General features: G+C 42.8%; 1 protein-coding gene across 7 annotated transcripts; it reads left to right on the top strand.

Moving 5' to 3' along the window:
* The first annotated feature begins 1555 nt into the window (after positions 1-1555).
* On the top strand, positions 1556-20044 carry agbl5 (AGBL carboxypeptidase 5). 7 transcript variants are annotated; one of them, XM_075458875.1, is made up of 16 exons: positions 1556-1642; positions 2880-3161; positions 3246-3417; positions 3522-3688; positions 4732-4909; positions 5010-5188; positions 6991-7522; positions 7683-7852; positions 8206-8341; positions 8480-8691; positions 12642-12844; positions 15317-15493; positions 18277-18416; positions 18507-18559; positions 18688-18869; positions 19813-20044. In XM_075458875.1, exons 2-16 carry the CDS (start codon positions 2947-2949, stop codon positions 19950-19952), a joined length of 2856 nt encoding a protein of 951 aa, XP_075314990.1. In that variant the 5' UTR covers positions 1556-1642; positions 2880-2946; the 3' UTR covers positions 19953-20044. The 7 variants fall into 7 exon arrangements, with proteins under 7 accessions (XP_075314990.1, XP_075314986.1, XP_075314991.1 ...); XM_075458871.1 differs by having other exon boundaries at positions 12639-12844; XM_075458874.1 differs by lacking the exon at positions 1556-1642 and adding an exon at positions 1660-1704 and having other exon boundaries at positions 12639-12844.
* The last annotated feature ends 791 nt before the right edge of the window (positions 20045-20835 follow it).

The raw sequence follows: 20835 nt of genomic DNA, 5'->3' as shown, positions 1-20835 counted from the left end.
TAGCAGCAAAAACAGAAGTTGCTGTGAAAGTGGGATTATATGGAACAAACATAATTTGAAATGTTATGACTTTGTCCTGGCTACTCTCGTTTTGTCAAAAAAAAAAAAAAAAAGTTTAATGTTTTATACTAAGTAAGTCGAGTAAGTCGGATGAAGTCCAGCAGCAGGTAGAAAACCACAGTCCGAAGGATATCAATAACACAGCTACGGAGGTGGAGGAGGAGGTTCTAAGAAGGGATGCAGCTGATACTGAGGTGAATAGGCCAGTTATAGAGAGAAATATGGAGCAGAAAGCTAGACTGCACTGAAGGTCTTACCAGTTCAGTTGATTGAAGGAAACAAGTCAGCTGTGCTGTTGCAGGGTTGAAAGAAAAACCTGCACCCACACAGCCCTTTCATGGATCAGTTTGACACCCCTGCCCTACCCGAACCAGGGTTTGAATCCCATTCCTACTTATCTTTACCTCTTCTATTTCTACCCCCTACCCGAATCAGGGTTTATATCCCCACCCCACTGTGACTGGTGTGCAGTTGGTGAGAGGCTGGGGTAGCTTGTGGTTAGAAAAAAAAAAAAAGAAAGAAAAAAAGATGGTTGTTGTGGTGTGAGGAGCAGTGATGGCTGACATTAGGGGAGTGACTCTGGGACGCCAGTGATCACTGTCTAGCCTCCTGGAGGTGTCATGGGCCCAACTAGACGAAACACAGATGAAAGGAGGTTCCCACCTGATGACCCCAATGACATGTTGGTCAGCACTGCTCACTGATCTATATAGGGATTATAGGGTATTATTCACTGAGTCTGGTCCATTTTTTCTTTTGCACAAGTTTCTTGTGTTTACCTTCAATAATGTGTATGTTTTTTCTTTATCTGTGAGAACAATCAGACTCCTTTCACATCGTATTGGGCTGCAGAGTTTCCTCCTTTGGTTAGACAGCTCAGTTGTGGCTGCTGTTGCCATGGTAGTGTGGACTGGGGTGGTTTAGTGACATGGGAACTTTTCTTAAATGCCGTCTTGTTGTACTTTTCAGTCTCTCACCACTTGAATATTGCTTGGCTGAGGTAGAAGAAGTATTCAAAACCTTGTTCTTGATAGAAACTATAACCACATTTAGAGTAAACACTGTCAAAAGAAAATTAGGCTTTGAACAGTCAAATTTAACCCGACTGTGTCTGTAAATTGCCCGAACTTTAGCACAGTGGTTAGCATAAGTGGTTGACATATTCTCTTTCAAATGGGCACCTTTTTTTTCAAATTAGCATATTTTTAAAAAGAAAAGGCAAGTTGAACATCTGATGAATGATGATGATGGTTCAAATTAAGTCATTATTTCTAAAGCTCGTTTAGTTTGTTGATGTTTAAAAGCTTTGCCAGATAAATTGATATAAATAATGAACAGTGTGTCTGTTAAAATGTTGCAACAACAATAATAATAGTATAGAGAAGGGGGGGATACTGTTGAAGCTTGTTTTAGAAGCACTGCTCTCGCCTAACAACTTGCAAACATCCTGCTACTAACCGACAAAGAAAATTCCAGGCAGCTTCATTTCTCCAGAGAGACCTGAACGCAGCACACGGAGCGATGAATTGAGGGTTGGGAAGGACGGAGGCAACAAAAATGGACATCGGTCGAATATAGCCTTGTAAGACTGACAATTCGTATATTCACGTACAGGAAAACACGCAATTTGCCTGTAGCGATAAAGTAAGGACAGAAAGATGGACTCCCCTCGAAACACTTCATTTCGAACAACGGTTGCTAGGTCGGTTGCTAAGTTAGCCACAGTAGCTTTAAAACGTATGCTAGCTACGTTTAACATTAACGGTTTGACATTGACCACTAAGATAAATATATTGTAAAGCATTGTGTTGCGTTCGCTAATTTGGCTCAGGCAGTGGGGAACGCAGGCATTTTGTATACCAAAAGCCAGTACTTCGTTTCCCTTTTACGCTGAGCTCGATTTCTCGGTCAGCTGTTGGTGTGTTCAAAACACGGCTGTTTATTGACTGTGCTGGGCGGAGCTGCAGCCGTGCTGTTATGATTGAAAAGTAAGCAACTGTGGTGCTGTGACTTAAACTAACATTGCGTTGTAATTCTTATTACAATAAATGTCGCTGGCCGTAGCTGGAGTTGTAGTTTCCTCAACGGCCTCGGGTCGTCGCTGTTATGTGTTGCCTCGTATCTCTGTCGGTACATTCACAAACTGCGTGGAAGTAGTACGATTGTAATTGGTTTCGCGTGGTGGTTCCACCTCAAAGTGTTTGCTACTCAAATTTGGCGAAGTGAATTGTACACAAATCTTGAGAGTCAGAAGTGAGTCATACTTCAAATCTCTTTGCGGCATATATTTAGTAATAGAAGCAGGCTGCGCCTTGGATAGGCTGCCAGTCCATCACAGGGCCAACACAGTGACAGATGGGACAAAAAAAACAAAAAAAAAACACGCGTTCTCACACTCAATTCTACAATTTTTGGGCTGTTACATTGTCGAGAAATTATTTGGAAGATTGATCCAGCTGCCTTTTATTACATGCCATTTTTCATTCCAGATTTGTGCTGCCCTGCAAATCCAGCCAATCCCTTTGTTTTAATTATTGGGCTCTCCTTTTTAATCTTGGCTTATTGCGCTCACAGCGATACTGTGGCGTTCGTCTTTTCACCCAACTCTGTAACCTTAAGATCAGCAAAAACTCTAAAATACTGTCACTTAATTGTAACAAAGTGAGTGTCTCAAGGTAAACCGTTGACAGTGGTGAATCTAGCAGTGGAAAGGGCTGCAAACCTTTGAAACCAACATGGAGCTTATGATGAAAATCTAACATTTTTTGCAGTTTCTTCTTTTCTATCTCTCAGCAAATATACTGTTTTTCTGGTTACAGGCCATCTGACTGGCACTTGTCAAACGACCTGAAGGGAGAAAAGTGAAAGAGGCCAGAGTTCAGAGCCATGGAGGCTCGCTTTGGCAACATTGTTTTTAGCTCCAAGTTTGACTCAGGGAACCTGGCACGAGTGGCGAAGGTAGAGAAGGGCAGCTCAAGCCCTCCCTCTGACACAGCCTCCAGTGGGAGTTCCTCCTCAGGATCTCACCTCGCCCCTGACTATGAGTTCAATGTGTGGACGCAGCCAGACTGTGCTGGCACAGAGTACGAGAATGGCAACAGGTAACTAAAGTTTTTTTTTTTTTGTGTCTGTGTCTGTTTGATAGTTTGTCTGCTCTCTGATTGTGATACATTTTTGTTTTTCAGATCATGGTTTTACTTCAGTGTGCGGGGGGCTGCGCCTGGCAAGTTACTGAAGATAAATGTGATGAACATGAACAATCAGAGGAAGCTCTACAGCCAAGGCATGACTCCCCTCGTGCGCACTTTACCTGGCAAAAACAGGTGGGAAAGAATTCGGGACAGACCCACATCTGAGGTGAATAAACACTTTCTGAACAGATGATGCGAGGTATCGTCACCCATGCTGTTATTGTCTCTGGAATAACATGTCTCTTCCTCCTTTCTTCTGGTGCTTTCTAGATTGTGGATAACCAATTCATCTTGTCATTTACTCACCGGCTGCTGGAGGTGCGAGGGGCTACCACCTACTTCTCCTTCTGTTTTCCGTTCTCTTACACCGAGTGCCAGGAGATGCTGCAGCAGTTGAATGAGAGCAATCCCAATGCTGCTCAGCTCAGTCCCAGCAGGTAAAACACACAAATGACACAGAATTGCCTCACACGCCATATACAGTCATGTGAAGAGGAAAACACACCCTTTTTCAATTGTTAGGTTTTACATATAACATCATATTTGAATTCCACAGTATACCCCACCACAGCATTTAAAACTGATTGAGATCTTGACTTGGGGGGGGAACATTCCAACACCTTAACTTTTTTATGTTTTGTTTGTTTTTCTAGCCATTCTGTTGTAGATTTGCTGCTGTGTTTGGGATCGTTGTCCTGTTGTGTGACCCAGTTTCAGTCAAACTAGTTGACAGACAGATGGCCTCACATTTGACTCCAGAATACTTTGGTATGTAATAAGTTCATGGTGGACTCAATGACTGCAAGGTGTCCAGGTCCTGTGGCTGCAAACCAAGCCCAGAGGATTACCCCTCCACTACCGTGCTTGACAGTTGGTATGAAGTGTTTGTGCTGATGCTTGTTCGGTCTTCTTCTAATTGTACTTTAACATTTCACATGCTAACTGAGGCCTGTGGAGTCTTAAGATGTAGCTCTTGGGTTTTTCACAGTTTCTCTGAGCATTGCTCGGTCTGACCTTGGGGTGAACTTGCAACGGTGTCCATTCTTGGGAAGATTGGCAAGTGCCTTGAATGTTTTCCACTTGTGAATAATCCTTCTCACTGTAGCATGACAGACTCTGCTTTGTTTGGAATTTAGGTTATAACTCTTCCCAGATTGATTCACGGAAAAAATAGCTCCTTTAAGATCACTATTGATACCTTTTGTCTTTGACATTGTGTTACCACACACAATGTGCTTCAGTACAGCAAACTGCCAAAACTTCTATCTTCATAGAGGTGATCATACTTGCAGATAATTGTTTAAAGGAAGTAGATTTGACTAGTGGCATCTGGCTGCTAAACCTTAGAATTGAAAGAGGGTGTACTTTCTCTTTCACGTGACGTCGGCTGAATAGTATCTTAGTTTTCTATTTTCCCTGCCCCTCTCATTTGTCAATTTTCCACCATTTTAGCCACTAATCTTTGTGCACTTACTGCCAGTCCTCCAGGCACTGTGTATTACCATAGGGAGCTGCTGTGCCACTCTCTCGATGGTAACAGGGTGGACCTCCTCACTGTGACCAACTGCAGTGGGATGCAGGATGAGAGAGAGGCTCGTCTGCCCAAGCTGTTTCCTGATGCCAACACTCCAAGACCACACCGCTTCTCTGGAAAGAGGGTATCACTCTATTAAATGGAAATCCAAATCCGAAATCTATGGTGCAGTCACTTAATCTCTGCTAAAGAGTAAAGCTTGTCATTTGTGTGTGTGTGTGCAGGTGTTTTTTCTCAGCAGTCGTGTGCACCCTGGGGAAACTCCCTCCTCCTTTGTGTTTAACGGTTTCCTCCACTTCATCCTAAGGAGAGATGACCCGCGCGCTCACATGCTGCGCAATACGTTTGTGTTCAAGCTCATTCCCATGCTCAACCCAGACGGGGTTGCCCGTGGACACTACAGGTAGGAATTTAATCATTTTGGTGCCATCAAAACAATGTGAGCGTCATTCGACCGTTATCTGCGAAGGCGCAATTTTAGGCGTTCATCTGCTGTTGCTGTCATAAAGCTAGTTAGTTTGATTTCAAGCATGGGGCTGGTGTGCCTTACAGTTACATCTCTGCCTTGTTAGAGCAGGTTAAAGCAGCCAATAGTTGTAACTTTTAAAAGAATGAAATTACTGCCTTTAAATGTTAACTAGTTATGTTGCGTGCTGTAAAATGTTAAAACTCATTAGAGTTCTTTGGCATCATCAAATATGAACACCCCTTTGCAGTTCCTTTTAGCACTTTGGTTATAATGTCAGGATGAAGATTGTGCTGACTCATCTTTACATCACCTACTCTTTGGTTTATATCCAGAAAGCAGATGATAAGAGTGACGTAAGCAATATCTCATTTCAGCGCTGTATGTTTTCATATATATATATTAAATTAAACAAGCAGGGCCCGGTTCATTTAATCTAGCAATTATTAGGGATTTTAGAAAGCACCTTGCAGACCTATATAATTGCTAGTGGTAGCATATCATCCATCGTAAAAAGCTGTTCACTTCCATCAGAAGTACAGTTCTTTGCTGCTGACACTCATTGTAACTCGCTGTCACAGTATTCATTTTACAATGATGTTCTTGTCCTTTCACCCACAAATTCAAAGTAATACACGCTCTTTGAAGACTTCAATGCTGTCCGTTCATTGTAGAGTGTTTTTTGTGTTATTGTGTGCGTGCCTGAGATTCTGGTAGGTGGAGCTCGGGAGTAGCGATCTGATTATTCTGGGGGGGTCGTTACCCGAAAAGGTTGAAATCCCCACCTTTAGTTGAAATGCCACTTATTGGATGCTGTCTCAGGAACATTTTACGTATCTTGGTAAATATATATCATATCACAGATGGACGAAATGTATCAAATTAGATTTATGCCACATAGGTTTCAGTTAAATTTCTTCTTCATGGACCAAGTGTGTGAAACTGACTTAATAATAGAAAAAGAGCTCAATCCACGTTTACCATAGGTCTGTACTGACACAAATTTACAGTGATTTTGTTGGATTGTTTTCACGAAAGATTATATGCTGCGTGCAACGGCATTTCCTGCCTGAGGTCTTTGCCTTGACTGGCATTTAAGAAACCAATCATGCACACGCATAGACAACAAATAGATGAGCTATTACCTTGAGAAATCCAGCCAGTTAGGGATATTGTTTTGTTAACGAGCCATTGATCAGGTCACTGCAGAAAGCTGACTGCTGCCTGGTTACTTGAGTTCACGTTGGTCAACACACTGCCGGTCATGTGGGGGTTAGAAGAGCTGCATCGGGTGACAATTGTTGACCCTTAGAGCAGATGTAAGTTAAGGAAGCATCAATGTGTAACAGGCATTGATGTATTAACGGTATCAGTGACACTACACAAGGAACTTTTCTGTTGATTACCAGCCTCACGGTCATCTGTACCATATTTAGCAGGAGTGCTGTAATCCATCCATCCATCATTCCATTAATTTTCTATACCCGTTTCATCCTATTTATGGTCACAGGGGAGCTGGAGCCTATCACAGCTGCTATTGGGCGAGAGGCAAAGTACACCCTGGATAGGTCACCAGTGTGCTGTGTACAGTCATATGTAATATAGCCCCTAAAGGATTTTAAATCCAACATATTGAGTCCATTACAGGGAGGAAATGTGCTGTAGAGTTCCTGGTGGCTCTGTTATCAGTAATAAAAGGCTGTTTTAATGCTGTAAATGTTATTTCTTTGTTTTCCCAGAACTGACTCCAGAGGTGTGAACTTGAACAGACAATACTTGAACCCCAGCCCTGAGCTGCACCCTTCTATCTATGCAGCCAAAACCCTGTTGCTCTATCACCACAGACACAATCGCGTGCGCAGCACACACTCCACCGCGCATGGTAACAGCGCCACACACACACAGCCCGCTCCCCTCAACATCAAACCCGCAAATCAGCATCAGTCTGCGCCCCTCACGGCTCTCGAAGTCAGCTTGAACCAACGGAACGCAGAGAAAGATGCAAACCCTGTGCAGCCGGGGGTTCCCATGGTGATGGAGGAGAACACCAGGACCACCACAGAGGTGGAGAAAGGAGACCAGCACAGCTGTTCAAGTTCCTCAGAGACCATAGTTCCTGTCACTGTCGATGTAGCAGCACCACAGGTGGAGGAACCTGAACCAGTGCCCCCCCGAGAGGGGGGTGTGGCATATTACGTGGACCTACACGGTCATGCCTCTAAACGCGGTTGCTTCATGTATGGAAACAGCCTTCCTGATGAGAGCCAGCAGGTAAAAATGATGATTTACCTTTAAATTTGGCCAAATAGCATGAAGTTACTGGGCATTTTTTTTTGTAAGATTTGAAGTAGTTAAGTCCTCGAAATATTTATCTTCATTCAACACCACCTGTCAAACACATCTGTGCTGCTTTATTTCTTCTCTTTTGCAGGTGGAGAACATGTTGTATCCAAGGCTGATTGCTGTCAATTCAGCCCACTTTGATTTCCTTGGCTGCAACTTCTCAGAGAAAAACATGTATGCGCGGGATAAGAGGGATGGGCAGTCGAAAGAAGGCAGCGGCCGGGTTGCCATTCACAAGGCAATAGGGCTACTTCACAGGTACCTTCAAATATACGCTCGGATTGCGCAATTAAACGAATTTTAACTTTGATCTACAGTTTGAACTCCTACAATAATTAAAACTCCTGCCATTTTGAATGACTCCTATTTTAAAACGTGTGCTCTGGTAAGTTGAGCGCTCCCTGTTGGTGCTGTTTTTTTATTTTCTATTGAGAGATGCGCTGAATTCAGTTGAATGAGGATTACCAGTTTTATTTTGTTGAGACGACAAGATTCGGACATCAGCGAGAATGTAGCACAAATGGAGCATTTTTTGCCATGTTTGTCATTATTTTGTGTTTTCATATGAACAAATATTGATCTATGTATATTGTTGTCATGTTTCACACCAGCTACACTTTGGAGTGCAATTACAACACAGGAAAAACCATGAACACCATCCCACCAGCCTGCCATGACAGTGGTCGGGCAACTCCGCCTCCACCTCCATCATTCCCTCCAAAATACACTCCAGAAATATTTGAGCAGGTGGGGAGAAACAAATGTTTATTGTGTTCTGTATAATGTTATTTGCTCACAGTTTTTGTAACAAAGTGGTTAGAGATCACAAATTGAAGTTCAGGCGGTTCTTTCAGAAAAAATCTCAGATTTTTTGGTGTGTTTCAGGTGGGACGCGCCGTGGCCGTCTCCGCCCTGGACATGGCGGAGTGTAACCCTTGGCCGCGCCTCGTGCTGTCCGAGCACACCTGCCTAACAAATCTCCGAGCCTGGATCCTCAAGCACGTCCGCAATACCAAAGGCCTGAACTCACACGCTCACGCTCCCTCAAGACTACACAACAATGGCAGCAAGGCGTCGCCACCGAAAAGCTTTAACAAGTGAGTTCGCACGCAGTCTCTTGAGACTGTGCCCTAAATTTGGCCCCTTCCAGATAACGGGCTGGGTCATGGGTTTCTCAAGCTCCGCAAAAAAAAAAAAAAAAATTTAAAAAAACAACAAATAACAAACTCCCCAAGCTTTAATGTATATTTACTTATTGGTCTGACCACTCCCGAAATAAGCCCAATTTAAAAAAAACAAAAAAAAACAAGACATCTGCCTCAAAATACATTCAGAAGTAGCATTTACCTAAATCAGAGCAGTATGATGATTTAGTGTATACCAACTACAAAAATGTCTTATATACAGTTAGTATTCTGCACAGAGTTGGGTCCCAGAACATACTTTTAGTTTTCCTCTGCAACTCTCAAAGAGTGGAAACATTTGAGAACAAATTTGAGCTCACATCTTATCTGGTGTCGCCTGTGTGTGTTCGGAGTCCAGCTGCTTGTCCTGGTTCTGAACTATTCGTTTCAATTTTAAAAATACAAACGTACTTTTACAAGTGGAATGAATATGTTTGACGCTGCGTGAAAAAGTCAAGGAACAGCAGTTTTTGGTTTAAATATAAGATTATGCTGTCGTCAAATGAGGTACAAAATATCACCAGACTTATCATTTAACTCATTTCTGTTGTGGTAAATTACTCTAAATGACTCTTTGCTGTCAATGTCCATGGATCCATTTCTGCTGATCCCTCATAGATACACATCCATCGTTGGTATATAGGCTGCCTCATAAGGATGTCTATACAGTCTCTACACAGTCAGAGGTCTCTGCATGGCAACAGCACCACCGTTTTGAAACAATCCTGATAACCCCCCCCCCCAAAAAAAAAAAACCGGCCACCATGCCCCATAGTGTGCGATCGAAGGCTACTCCCCACCCCCACTAGGTAATGGAACCGATCAAAGGAGCCCAGAGAGAATGATCTAATTTGGAGGCAGAGGCTGTCTCAAGACTGATATGATCCAACAAAAGGTCTCTATACCGGTTAATGCAAAGAATATTTTTATTTTTCCAATTTAAAAGTATAGTTTTCTTTGCGATACATAAGGCAGTGCAAATCATGTGAATTTACTTTGTCTCCAAGTTCATGTCATCTATATGGGCTAGTAAGCAAACTGATGGACAGGGTGGTATTTTACATTTCAGACACTTTGACAAGTCCTCACATATCAGGTGCCAGAACCTCTGAACAGGTGGACAGAACCAAATTGCATGGATGTAATTATCAGGTATATTGCCTGTACATTGTGAGCAAGTGCTAGATGATGCAAAACCCATCCTGAACATCCGTTGACCTGTATAGTGTACTCTGTGAACAATTTTATATTGTATCAATTGTAAATTAGGGTTTCTAAGCATTTTAAAAGTTCTTACACATATCTGGGACCAGAGGTTTTGGTCAAAGTTGACTGACAGATCCGTTTCCCATTTCACAATGGGAAGGGATATTGATTTGTCTATGTTAGACAATGCCCTGTAGATTTTTGACAATAATTTGGGAGGTTGAAGATTAAGATTAAGATTAATTTGTTGATATTCCAAAAATTTAGTCTTGTCAATCCCATATTGTATTATTAATCTGTGAAATGGAATGAAGTCTATCTCCTCATATATGTGTTCCAGGTATTTGATTCCTTTACACCCCACAACCCGAAAAGTTTATCACATTATTATGTTGTAGGATGTCAGGGTTGTTCCAGATGGGTGTACGTTTGCATGGGATTATTGAAGACTGTATCATTTTAAGAAACTCCCACCATGCTGTCAGAGGAGCTCACATTGATGCTCTTGAAGCATATATGCCGTTTTATGTTTGAACTAATGAATGGAAGGTCCGAAATCATTATATGGTTGCATAGTGTCTGTTCTACGTTTAACCAGGATTCTTCAAGAGGGTTATGTTTTATCCATTTTGAGATGTATTGTAACCTATTGGCTAAGAAGTAATGATAGAAGTTAGGCAGCTCTAGTCCTCCTTTATCTTTGGTCTTCTGTAATGTTTTTAAGCTGATACGTGGGGGTTTATCCTTCCAAAGAAATTTAGAGATAAAGGAGTCCAGGGATCTATTTGGGATCATTGAGAATAAATAATTAATTCTAGGCAAAACCATCATTTTAATTGAAGCTACCCTTCCCATAAGAGATATGGGTAGAGATTTCCATCTTGCAAGATCATCCCCAACTTTCTTTAAAAGTGGGATGTGATTTAGTTTCGTTAAATCTGCCAGTCTAGGAGAAATATTGATACCCAAATATGTAATATTCCCTGACTGCAGTTGTGTAGTAAGGGAATTGTTAAAAGAGCAATTTATTGGAAGAGCTGTAGATTTTAGCCAATTTATAGAATAATCTGAAACCCTTGAGAAGGAGTTTATCAACTCAATAACCTGAGAGAGGGAGGTTTGTGAATGCTGGAGAAAAAGTAACACATCATCTGCATAAAGACTGATTTTATGTTCTATGTTCTTGCATTTTATACCCTTAATATCAATAGTTTGCCTGATCGCTGCAGCTAGAGGTTCTATGAAAATAGCAAATAGTGAGGGGGAAAGTGGGCATCCTTACCTGGTGCCCCTCTGAAGATAAAAGCTAGAGGATGTTTGGTTATTTGTCCTGATCCATGCTGTTGGGGAACTGTATAGTATTTTTAGCCAATTTATAAAACGGTTTCCAAACCCAAATTTATCCAAAGTTGCAAATAAGAATCTCCAGTTTACTCTGTCAAAAGCTTTTTCAGCATCTAGAGACAGAATTGCAGTTTCAATGTTTTTACCGTGAGAATAATCTATTAAATTAAATAATCTGCGTGAATTTGTGGATGAATGCCTTCCTCTTATAAAACCAGTTTGGTCTGGATGTATTATGAGAGGAGTTACCATCTCTAATCTTTTTGAGAGGGCTTTACAAATTATTTTGAGATCAACATTGATAAGAGAAATGGGACGATAACTGGTAGGGAATACCGGGTCCTTGCCTGGTTTTAATAAGAGACTAATGTTAGCAGAATTCATATTTTTGGGAAGTCTGCCATTTTCCTCAGTTTCTTGCAGCATTGTGTGAAAGGCTGGTGCCAGGATATTCCAGAATTCTTTATAGAACTGCTGGAAATCCATCTGGGCCTGGAGCCTTGTTATTGGGCATGCTTTGGAGGGCTTCCTGGAGTTCAGCTGATTGCAGTGGTGAATCCAGCCCCATTGCTTGACTACCTGATAAGTTAGGAAGTGATACTTTATCCAGAAATTGATCAATATCCGTATCTGACGGGTTTATCTGAGGTGAGTATAAAGCTTTATAAAAGTCTCTGAAAATGCTGTTTATACTTTCAGGATCATAAACTGTATTCCCAGTTGGATCTATAACACTAAATATAGTTGTTTTTTCCTTATTTATTTTGAGCTGGTTAGCTAGAAAGCTACCCGATTGAGTATTTGTTACCATACTCAAAGTTGTCCATTCGAAGTCTTTGTATTAAGAATTTAGTTTTTTTATTGATAATTTCGTTTAATTCTAGTTTTGCTTTATGTATTTTGTCTAGCCTTTCCTCGTCTTGAGGGGCTTCTAACAATTTAATGACTTCTTCTAATTCCTGAATACGTTTATTTTCTTTTTTCTTTTAATGTGATGAGAATGAAATAATTTTACCTCTCATCACTGCTTTCCCTGCTTCCCAGAGAACAGAAGCTGGTGTCCCAGGCAAGTCATTATGCTCCAAATAAGAAGCCCACTCTTTTTTTAAATATTTGACAAAATCTTCATCCCTAAGCAATGATGTATTAAATCTCCAGTTTATGCTTTTGGGGATTTCTTTCTTGTTTACTAAAGTTAAAGAGACAGGAGCATGATCACTGACAGCTATAGGGTGTATCTCAGTGTCTGAAATCTCAGTGTCTGAAATGACCATGGGTCATGGGTTTCTGTGTTTTGTCTTTATGTCCAGCAGCTGTCTGTCTGGGTCAGCATCAGAGAACACCCTCAGCCGCGTCCGCTGCAACAGCCACAGCAGCAGCAGCCAGACACCCTCCCCGAAAATGCACAGCTCTCCGAGTTTTACCTTCGGTTGCCCTCCACCCCGAACTCACGCGCAGCACAACAGCACACACACCGGTGGACGTGGAGGCAACAAGACACTCGGGCCAGTCAGGGGTAAGTTGATCTCTCAGCTGTCTTCAATTGTTGCTGGGTGGGGGGATTCTCTTTCACCTCTCCTTGGGTGATCCTCTCTGTTCATACTGTCTGCCTCTCCTGCTGCTCATCCTTCTTTGCTTGTGGCTTGTTGAGTTTCGGGTTTACTGTGACGGTGATTTAAAACGTCTCCCAGGCAAGGGACTCGTGTCCTGAATGTTTATGACCTGTGACATCAGCATAATCCCTCTCCTTCCATCTGTGGATGCGTTTTGTCATTGTCACTGTTTGTCTTGCTTTAAAAAGCTCACCATGATTATTTAATATTTTTCAGAAGTAATAACAAAATGGTACTTCTGATTCTAATCTTAAATCCCAACAATTTTGCGTTGTTTGCCTCTGTTCTCGTCCGTGTGATCGAGAGGACATTTTTGCACAAACAGTATCAGTGGAAAACTCATCCTAAAATAGATTAAAAGATTTTTTTCCAACAAATAATTCTCCACAGACGCACGTTTCTGGAGGGATTTGTTCTTTTATCAAATACCTAAGATTTTGTAAGTATTCAGACTCTCCTCTTTGTACTTGGCTAAAGCACATAATGAGCTTCTCTTTTTCTCTCTCTCTATGCTTTACGCCATTGTCTTGTTGAATTGTAAACTTTCACCTAAGCCTGAGTTCCCCCTTCCCCAGAATGATGCGGCCACCACCGTGTTTGACTGTAGGGATGCTATGAAATGCCTGATTACTTCATCACACACTGTTGAAACTTGTGGCCGGACAGTCGAACCCCAGTTTTTCAGAGCAAAATATTTCATTTTTCATGGTCCGAGTATCATTAAAGTTTTAACGAGAAAAGGCTTTTGTCTTAATACTCTGCCGTAAAGGATTCATTGGCCGAGTGCTGCTCGTTCTCTCATCTCCTCATCCTTTACTGAGTCTAACCAAGCTCCTTTGTCCCTGATTAGTCACATGCAAGCTTCTTCCATTTCAGAAGGATGTGGGCTGCTGTGCCTCTGGGGACTGTTAATGCTGCAGAAATCTTCTTGCATTTTTTTTTTTCTCCCTCAGATCTGTGGCAGTATCGTGACGGTATGATTAAGACGAGTATCAATGTGTCACAGTATTGTTGGCACAGCTTTGTCGTTTTGAAATTCCTGGGTTTTATTTCTGAACAACGTGGAGAATAATTGGAACCTTCGTAAATGTCTATAGCCGCTTTCGGACTGTAGGAACATTTGGCGGTTCTAATAACCTTTTAATCCGCGGGGCCGTTTTCTCCCGTGTTCGGACATACAGCAACTCGGGGCTTTCTCCCTTAGTTCCTATAACTATTTAGCTCCTTCTCCGAGGTCGGGTCTTTTCATAGTTCTATAGAACGATAAGGGAGGTGTGTGGTGGTCGGTAGCTACGCCCCATGTAATTCACGGCTGAAATGTCTCCTCATATGACACAGACACAACCAGCGGGTGTTTAATAAGTTAAACTTACACTGGTCTCCTTTGTCTGCAGCGCTCTGCTCTCCTTTCTTCCTTCATGAAATAAAAAAGTATCTCCTGACTCTCTCTGTGAGCTCTTCCAGCCTCGATATTAGACGCCTGATGTGATTGTCCATGATTAATATCACCATCATGCAGACCATAAACACAGTGGCCTCCCCACTCTCCATATTAGCTTCTTGGTGGTGTTTTTTCTACTCTCCTTACTTTTACCGTTTTATTTTGTGTTTGAATGTAGCGCTAAACGGCTAACGGCTAACACGTCACTGAAGCAGACGGCTGCGCGCGGCGCATCAGTCCCTATCAGGTCCCGACTCATGTGCGAATGCAGACTGAAACAGTTCCGCTGGGGAAGGATAGTTATCAGAACGAAATTCGAGGAGGGTAGTTCTGATAACTACTTTCTTAGAACTGTCTGTCCGAAAGCGGCTTATGTCTATATAGATATACTTTATATCATTTAAAAAAAACAAATACTAATTCTATAACTACTGCTACTGATGATAATCAGATGATGTTTTCAAAGAAGTTTTGTCCACAGTGGTGGAAGATTTATTGTACAGAAGTGATACCAGTTCCATTGAATTCGAGCACTAAAGTACCAGTCCTGATTATGCAGAAAATGACTATTTATGTAAATGGGATGTTTCATTGTTTTATTTTTAATAGATCAAAGTAAAACCCTTCAAATAGCTTTTCTTTTTTCTTTTTTTTACTTGGTGGTTGTAGAGAGTTGAACTTGATCTATTTTAGGATGAGTCTGAAACAAACAAACAAACAAAAGAAACGTGGAAGACTTGAAAAAGGGTCTGACAACTTTCCATCCTCATCGTTCGTGTGTGTGTGTGTGTGTGTGTGTGTGTGTGTGTGTGTGTGTGTGTGTGTGTGTGTGTGTGTGTGTGTGTGTGTGTGTGTGTGTGTGAGTGTGTGCGCACGCACAGTCCCTGCATGTTTCTGAGCCGGTGTGTGTGTGTGTGTGTCTCCCTCTCTGTAGACACTAAGCCTCAGGAGAAGAGACGCCTTCCCCACCACCGCTCCATCCTCCGGTCTCCCAGCAACAGCCATGCACCCTCCCGTCCCCCACTGTCACCCCCTTCCTCCTCCTCCTCCTCGTCTTCCTCAGTGTGTGCAGCAGGTTCCTGTCCCCTCCCGGCCTCCGTCAGTATGACAGGTCTGTACTCCCTCCAGCCCCCCAGCCTCTCCACCTTGCTACCCTCCCTTCAAGCTCTACCCCGCCATGGGCTGCTCTCCAAACTGAGTCCCCTGCTCCTTCAGAGCCTACCACCTACCACCAACTCTCCAACTGGGCCCACCCCGGACTGAATCTAACTTATCCCGTGAAACCTTAGTCTTGTGTTTGTATGTGTGAACGAACTGAACGAGTATAACTCTGGAAACAGGTGTGGTAAGTTGTATAAAGAGACGGTGTCTCTATAATAACCAGCACCTGCCCACCCTGTGTGTGTGTGTTTGTGTGTATTAGCGTGTCTGTGAAACAGAATTGGTGCTAGCTCTTCAAACGTTGAAATGTTTTAGGTTTTATTATCGACTTTCAATCGAGTACCGGTGACCCAGCAGTCCCCTGGTGTGCACTTTGTACTTGAAGCAAACTTGGTGGTGTGTGAATGCGCTTTAGAGGGACACTCGTTCGGTTCTTCAACTTGTTATCGTCCCGTTTAACTTGCAGAACCTGCAGCAGATGTTAACGGTGCACATAAGTGTAGGAATGACGATGCGGACTACATCCGGAAAAGGCTTCTTTTTCATTCTGTATACAAGTAATAAACTAAAGGCAAATTACCATGTAATTGTGCTGATCTTTGCAAAGAAGCCAGAGCTATCAGTGTTGATTTTTATTATTTTCTTCTTTTTTCACACACTCACTGTTGAGTTGTGATAACAGTTGTTCATAATCAGCTACAGAACAAAGGAAAATTGCACCTTTTTTTTATTTTTCAACTATTTATTGGTTTGATTTTCTTTGAAAGCGAAGTGGGGGTGGGGGCTACAGAATTAGACCGAACAGAGTGCGGCTTTGGTTTATGTGAAATAACTTAAAAGCACCTTCTGCTCTTGCGTTTCTTTTTTTATCCTATTATTTAGATTTAAGTGCAAGTTGTGGACTGATCACACTGTTCAGTTGGACTCAGTCACAGTAGGCCTGAGCGTTCTGTAGATGATATTTAATCACTAGTGACAAAAAGAAAAACCCCTTTTGAAGGTCTGTTTAAATTTCATATGCAAGTCAGCGATTCATTTTGTGATGGCTCTGAAATCCGTCATTCCAGCGTCGGACCAACCTCGGTCGTGATATTATTGATTTTCACTGAGTGGCCTACTGCCAGAATCCTCATGTGGACCATCACTGTCTTAAATCCTTGTGTGTGGTGGAATCGTAGAGTTGCTTTGAGATGTTAAGGGCCCGCTTTGTGAAGCTCTTTGCCAACAAGCAATATCAAAAAAACATATTAGAACATGTTGAGAATGTTCTAATAGCATTCCAGTGTTGATTTAGATGTGACGTTTTTTTGTTGATTCTACTAAATGTTTGGTCAAAACGTTGAAGAAAACATGGATTGTTATTTATTATTCAAGCAGATAAATGTTTCCCTGTGTAAACTGCAGTCGGCAGGTATGTGGCAGGCCGTCGACGGTTGAAATGAATATATGTTTTTAGTGGTTAGCAGACGAGAATAGACCACACGGTTTTGGTTTGTATGTAAGCCTCGTAGATAGATTTGTGGAAGAGTCGTGATTCGACTGTAATCCAGTTTCGTGTGCTGCCGTGCAAACGACCCGATGGTGGTCTGTTTTCTTCGGACCAGTTGTTTAAGCTGCACTGGAGACGCAGGTGGCGGACTGTCTGTTACCTGGGAAACGCGTGTGAGCCGCAGCAGCCATCGATCGGCTCAGTATAGCTTTGAGAACATCTGCCCTTGCCTCGCCGTAGCTGCCGTCTGTCCCAAGTGCCGTGATGCGTTGTAGTTATGTTGTGCCTTGCTTTGTTGTAGGCCGTAGGTCTTTGGAGACTCACATTTCAGATATTTTGGGGTATCTAACTTGCGGCGCCCGTCGTCGATTGAGAAACTCGCCCTGGAAGGTTAGAAAGAAAAGGGAGAATAGTTTTTTTTAACTATTCAGACCAAAACACTGTTGCAGCTATCCCCCCCACTTCCCAAAAAATAAGGTTGGCTTATAAATATAAAAGGGCGACTTAGAACTTATGTCATTTAGTCAATTCCTGAATATTAGAGCCGGCATGGCTCAGTAGAATTTTAGCTCATTGGAGGGCAGATTAGCAGGCGTAGCAAAGAAAGTCTCACTTAACGCCCCTTTAAGATCACTATTGTGCTTACTTTCATGTAGCCCTGTGCCACGGCATTCAGCGGTTGCAACACGGGACGGGCGTTGTGGAGTTTTGTCCTGCACTCTCACTGTGAACTTTGACGTGCCGTGCGCCATTTGTTTCAACCCTGACGTGTACCCGCCCTTCATTCAGAATGACAGACACAGCTTAAGATGGAAACACTATGCATAGATGCGTAGGTCTTTATGCTTTATACTCCTTTGTGAGAAATTGTGCCATTTCCTTCATTGTGGTGCTAACCTCCCACACCAGACTAGATGTGTGTTTGTCCCTGTAAAGATCTATAAATATCACCCTTCTTGAATGTGCTGCTGTCTTTTACTGCCTTTCTGTTTGACTTCTGGAATAAAAACTACCCCTTTGTGAAGCAAGTACTGTGTGTGGGTCCTCTGCTCTCTTTTTACTGTGCGCGCGTGTGTGTGTGTGAGACAACTCTTCACTTTTCAGCTCCACTCCACACAGATCAAAGCTGCTTGAGGATCGGATGGCAAACGGCTCACCTCAGGGTGACATTGAATGATCCGAATGTGTTTATTTGGATGTGGATGCGGTTCTTCTTTATTTATGCCCCTTCATGTCATTGACAGGCATCAGCTGCCCAGATTTTAAGGCTGGCGGATGCAGCTCAGCCGGCCGGGCCAGAATGCCTTTCAACGTGCGCTCCGGGCGCGCAGGCCGAGGTAGCAGAACTTTTACGATCGCACACCCCGCCGAGGCCTGTAGAGAGGTTAGCTTACTCAGGTGGCCCGCTCACAAGTCTCCTCAGTTCTTGTTTGGGCAGTTTTCTGTGACATCTTAACGTATCTCTCTGTCGCAGAGTTCTAAAGACTCGAGGCCTGAACATATCCTGTCATCCATCAAATTTACCAAGTAAGTCCAGTCTTTTGGGACATTTATAAGCCGAAGAAAAAGCTATTCCATTTGTTGCCTGACAAATTTGATGAAAATCATCATTATTATCATTATTTTAATCTCCCTTTCCCCCTTGGCCCTCCAAGGTGTGAGCTGCAGCCACACGTGAGCCGTATCCCCATCCGGAGGGCAGGGTCAACCGACATTCCTCCCACACACAACACCAAAACGCACTCCTCCACCTCAGCTGGAGATAAGGAGGTGTTGGCCACCAGGAAAATGTGGAAGCTGCTAAGACCTGGCCTCCAAAGACACCTGTCGCTGTCAGGCATGTTCGCTCGCTCCTCGCTCTCAGCTTCTTTTCCTGGCTTAGTCTGGAGAGACGACCCGTACTCCAGTCCGAACGGGACATGTTTATTTCACATTGCCTCAAAGTGAAGTTTGTATTTTCTGTAATGGAAGCGCACAACTCGTGGCTGCATCTACAGTTGTGCGAAAGAAAGAAACACTTCTGAACATCTCCTAATGAGCTCTTAAAATTTGGTCCAAATGACCTCAGATTACCGAGATGTTAAACTTTGCCATTATTTATTTAACTGAAGCTAGAGGAGTGGGACCATCCAAAGCAACCCACATCCAGGTTGTTCATGATGTTACTGTAGATGCCTACTAATCCCTAACCATAACCCCAACCAGTCAAATTAAGTGTGGACGAAGTCGGATGAACCTAAGCTGTGCTGTCATGTTTATTTTAGAGAGAAACGAGCCCTGTTGTTCGGTCTCCTAATTCTACTGTCGTGAACTTCAACATTTAACACAGCAGGCTAGACCTCGTCTTTCATGTCTTCTGCATCTTCCTCACCAGCAGAAATGTTCAGGTTCCTCACACTTTTTTACTTTTTTGACTAAATATGTTTAAGCGAGTGTCATGATCATTGGTCCACAAACCCGCTCTTAGTTCAGTGCTAACTGTGAGCAAATAGCCCTCTAACACTTGGTTCTAAGATAATGGAAGATTTCAACATTTCTCCATTAGTCCCACGGAATCATCCAAAGTGATTCAACCTCCCAAATTTCTTCCGGCCGTTGCGTGTGGAGAACACACTGTCCGTGCTCCTTGTTCCTCTGAAATGTAGCCACCTTCAAAACGACTGCTCATTTCCACGCCTTTCATTTTGACCTCCATTTAGATTCTCTTAGCAGCATCTCAGCAGTGGAAGAAATCTGCATCATCCACAGCTGACATCGGCGTTTTATTTCCCCACTTGCAGGTGTATCCGAGAAGGAAGGCGTCGTGCAGCTGGCCTCTAAAGCATTACTGGTGAAGGGCACAGACTACAAAGCAAATGCTATCATAGAGACCACGCCAGAGACGGATGGAGCGCCGCAGCAGGTGAAAGCCGACGCGTGAGCACTCGGACGGAAACAAATGACCGGAAACGAACTTGACTGAGGCTTGACAAGTCTGTACGATGTTGTCTGTAAAGATCGTGGAGACCGCGGTGGTGCCGACACCCGAGGCTGTGAACATGTGTGACACACTGACCCTGTGTGGAGAAGCCTAGGAACCGCACCGAGGACGAGGAGCTTGTGTTTTAGTGTTTTTTTTTTTTTTTTTTTTATGGTAACTGTGAGCTTACATTCCTGTACTGTTCTCAAAAAATTAGGTCATCATCCTGTCAGGAGAATGTGTCTTTTTAGATGTGCAATACAACAGTTTTTATCGTAAATTCACCGAGTTTTCACAGAAATCACGTTCTTTTCAGCCATCCTGTGCAGCAGAGAACTCCCATAACAATACCGGAGCAGTTTTTTGTTTTTTTATTGTTTTCACTGGAGCAGCTGAGGGTTAAAGTGCCTTTTTTTCCATGATGCAGTGGCTGGGGTCAGGGGGGGGCAAATGGCACAAACGGTTACCCATTCAGACTTTTCTGCTCATCTAGTATCTGTGAAATATACCTTTAACATTTCAGCTGCCGGCATTGCACTACAGTTAAGTTCTGAGGCCCTGCTGTGGCCTCCAGCAAAGTGATGTGAAATGCACTCGGATGAGAACCCGTAAGCACTGGCAAATCTTTTCAGTCACCCACTTCAGTATCATATCAGCTGAGGGCTGACATTTTTTAGGTAGTAATAACAGATTTGAGCGTGTAATTAACTTTTAATGTAGTGTTTATATTAAAGGTTGTAAGTCATTCTTGTGGACTTTTTCAGCTTTTATTCCCCTTTTGGCTCCCATCACCAAAAAATGCAATAAAAAATGTTTTTGAAAAAGTGTAGAATCTTTAGAGTTC

The sequence above is a fragment of the Odontesthes bonariensis genome, chromosome 24, assembly GCF_027942865.1.
Source record: "Odontesthes bonariensis isolate fOdoBon6 chromosome 24, fOdoBon6.hap1, whole genome shotgun sequence".
Taxonomy (NCBI): domain Eukaryota; kingdom Metazoa; phylum Chordata; class Actinopteri; order Atheriniformes; family Atherinopsidae; genus Odontesthes; species Odontesthes bonariensis.
The sequence above is the reverse complement of the archived record's forward strand: the minus strand, read 5'-3'. Positions and strand labels throughout refer to the sequence as shown.